This window comes from Otolemur garnettii, unplaced genomic scaffold (assembly GCF_000181295.1).
Source record: "Otolemur garnettii isolate 467f Iridium unplaced genomic scaffold, OtoGar3 scaffold00153, whole genome shotgun sequence".
NCBI classification, from domain to species: Eukaryota; Metazoa; Chordata; class Mammalia; order Primates; family Galagidae; genus Otolemur; species Otolemur garnettii.
Genome location: NW_003852548.1, coordinates 1,349,518 through 1,352,959, shown reverse-complemented (window position 1 = coordinate 1,352,959; position 3,442 = coordinate 1,349,518). Strand labels below are relative to the sequence as shown.

Here is a 3,442-nt window from a genome sequence, read left to right as displayed (position 1 = left end):
ATGGTTGTGGAGAAAAGGGAACACTTCTACACTGTTGGTGGGATTGCAAACTAATATGTTCCTTTTGGAAAGACATTTGGAGAACACTTAGAGAACTAAAAATAGACCTGCCATTTGATTCTATAATTCCTCTACTAGGTATATATCCAGAAGACCAAAAAGCACACTACAACAAAGATATTGGTACCAGAATGTTTATTGCAGCCCAATTCATAACTGATAGGTCATGGAAGAAGCCCAAGTGGCCATCGACCCACAGATGGATCAATAAACTGTGGTATATGTATACCATGGAATACTATGCAGCCCTAAAGAAGGATGGAGACTTTACCTCCTTCATGTTTACATGGATGGAGCTGGAAAATATTCTTCTTAGCAAAGTATCTCAAGAATGGAAGAAAAAGTAGCCAATGTACTCAGCCCTACTATGAAACTACTTTATAGCTTTCCAAAAGCTATAACCCAATTATAGCCCAAGAATATGGAGGAAGGGGAGGAGGATGGGTGGAGGGAGGGTGATTGGTGGGATCATGTCTATGGTTCATCTTATAAGGGTATATGTGAATCTTCCTAAATGAAGAATATAAATGTCTTAACACAATAACTAAGAAAATAACATGAAGGCTATGTTAACCAGTTTGATGAAAATATTTCAAATTGTATATAAAAACAGCACACTGTACCCCATGACAGTATCAATGTACACAGCTATGATTTAATAATAAAAAAATAAAGACAGGGCTGGGTATGGTGTCTCATGCCTGTAATGCCAGCATTTTGGGAAGCCAAGATAGGAGGATCATTTGAGGGCAGGAGTTTGAGACCAGCCTGGGTAACACAGTGAGAGATCCCATCTTTACAAAAAATTTAAAAAAAAATTAACTTGGTACAGTGGCATGTTCCTGTGGTACAAGCCATTCTTGAGGCTGAGACAGGAGGATCTCTTGACCCAGGAGTTCAAGGCTACAGTGAACTATGATTATGCCACTGCACTCTAGCCTAGGCAATACCCTGTCTCACAAAAAGAAAAGAAAAAGGTATAACTCTACTCTTCGCTTAGTGTTAAGTATGAATGGAATGTTCTAATAGAACACAGTAATAGTAGTAGTCAGACAAGTGGAGATGATGGGGAGATAAAAATATATGTATGGAATAAATAAATAAAATACTGAGGTATTTTAATGAAAAAACATCAATCAGTGTAATCCACCATATCGCCAGGCTAAGGAAGAAACATCACGTGATCTACTGGTTCAATACCACTTTATAAAATTTCCAGTAGGTTTCTCTCCACCCATAAAATTGATAAAGTAATCCTAAAATGTGTGTGGAACTAGAAAGGACGAAGACTAGCAAAACAGAAATTTGACAACAAAATGGGAGGACATTCACCTTCCAATTTCAAATTATTAGAAAGCAACTGGTGATCAAGACAGTCTGGTCTTGGCCTAGGGATAGACACGTACATCAATGGATCAGAATAGAAAGACCGAAAATAAACCCTTACACTTCTGGTAAACATTTTTTACAGAGGTGTAAAGTTAATTTAATAAGGAAAGAATAGTCTTTAAAACACTTGGTAATTGAAATAATTGGGTACCCACATGAAAAAAGATGAATTTAGATTATTACACTGTACTAAATTAACTCAAAATGGATTATAGACCTAAATATAAAATCTAAAACTTTAAGAGTTTTAGCAGAAAACACAAGAGAAAATCTTTAAGACGTTGGATGAGAAAAAGATTTCTTAGATAGGACATCAAAAGCATAACCTATCAAGAAAAAAAAGGTGATAAACTGGACTTCATCAAAAGCAAAAAGGTTTGGGCTTCAAAAGGAACCATTAAGAAAATGAAAAGAAGGCCAGGCACGGTGGCTCATGCCTGTAATCCTAGCACTCTGGGAGGCCAAGGCCGGTGGATTGCTTGAGCTCACAAGTTGGAGACCAGCCTGAGCCACAGTGAGACCTCTCTAAAAATAGCCAAGTGTTGTGCCGGGCGCCTGTGGTCCTAGCTACTTGGGAAGCTGAAGCAAGAGAATCACTTAAGTCCAAGAGTCTGAGGTTCCTGTGAGCTGTGATGCCACAGCACTCTACCAAGGGTGACAAAGTAAGACTCTCTCCAGAAAAAAAAAAAAAAAGAAAATGAAAAGATGGGCTTGGCGCCCGTAGCACAGTGGTTACAGTGCTGGCCACATACACCGAGGCTGGCGGGTTCAAACCCAGTCTGGCCAGCTAAAACAACAATGACAACTGCAACAAAAATATAGCCAGGCATTGTGGCAGGCACCCGTAGTCCCAGCTACTTGGGCGGCTGAGGCAAGAGAATCGCTTAAGCCCAAGAGTTTGAGGTTGCTGTGAGCTATGATGTCATAGAACTCTACTGAGGGTGACATAATGAGACTCTGTCTCAAAAAAAAAAAAAAAAAAAGGAGCGCAGAGTCCAGCCGTGGCAACCGCTCGGAGCTCTCCCGGGAACGCTGAACGAGGAGGGCAGTGGGGTAGGCGAGCGGGCCAGGAGCCGGAGCTGACTAGGAGGCGGCAGCAGCGGCGCGGCTGACCCGGGAGACCCGGTCAACGCTCCTGAAAACTTAGGCGCTCACTCGCGACACTGCCCCGGCGGCCGGAGCGATGAAGATGGTCGCGCCCTGGAGGAGGTTCTACTCCAACAGCTGCTGCCTGTGCTGCCATGTCCGCACTGGCACCATCCTGCTTGGCGTCTGGTACCTGATCATCAATGCTGTGGTACTGCGGATTTTATTGAGCGCCCTGGCTGACCCAGATCAGCAACACTTTTCAAGTTCTGAACTGGAAGGTGACTTTGAGTTCATGGATGATGCCAACATGTGCATCGCTATTGCAATTTCTTTTCTCATGATCCTGATATGTGCAATGGCTACGTATGGAGCATATAAGCAGCGTGCTGCCTGGATTGTCCCGTTCTTCTGTTACCAGATCTTTGACTTTGCCCTGAACGCCTTGGTTGCAGTCACTGTGCTCGTCTATCCAAACTCCATCCAGGAGTGCATACGGCAGCTGCGTCCTAATTTTCCCTACAAAGATGATATCATGTCTGTGAATCCTACCTGTTTGGTCCTTTTTATTCTTCTGTTCATTAGCATTATCTTGACTTTTAAGGGTTACTTGATTAACTGTTTGGAACTGCTACCGATCCATCAATGGCAGGAACTCGTCTGACATCCTGGTTTATGTCACCAGCAATGACACTTTGGTGCTGTTACCCCTGTACGAAGATGCTGCTGTGACCGGCACTGCAAAGGAGCCGCCGCCACCTTACCTGTCAGCCTGAGCCTAAGAGTGGGGTGGGGCAGAGAGCATCAGCTTTGCTTTTCAGATGTCTGAGCAACAGTTCTATTATTTCACTCTTGAGATGAGCTCTGAGTTTGTTGCTGAAATGCTACATTGTAAAATTTAGATGTT

The 3,442-nt window shown here is 42.9% G+C and overlaps 1 protein-coding gene across 1 annotated transcript; it reads left to right on the top strand.

Moving 5' to 3' along the window:
- Positions 1-2,608: 2,608 nt before the first annotated feature.
- Positions 2,609-3,435, top strand: LOC100942760 (lysosomal-associated transmembrane protein 4B-like). Its single transcript, XM_012811277.2, is given in 2 exon segments — positions 2,609-3,156; positions 3,158-3,435. Coding segments are annotated over 2 exon segments (678 nt in total). The 5' UTR covers positions 2,609-2,632; the 3' UTR covers positions 3,312-3,435.
- The last annotated feature ends 7 nt before the right edge of the window (positions 3,436-3,442 follow it).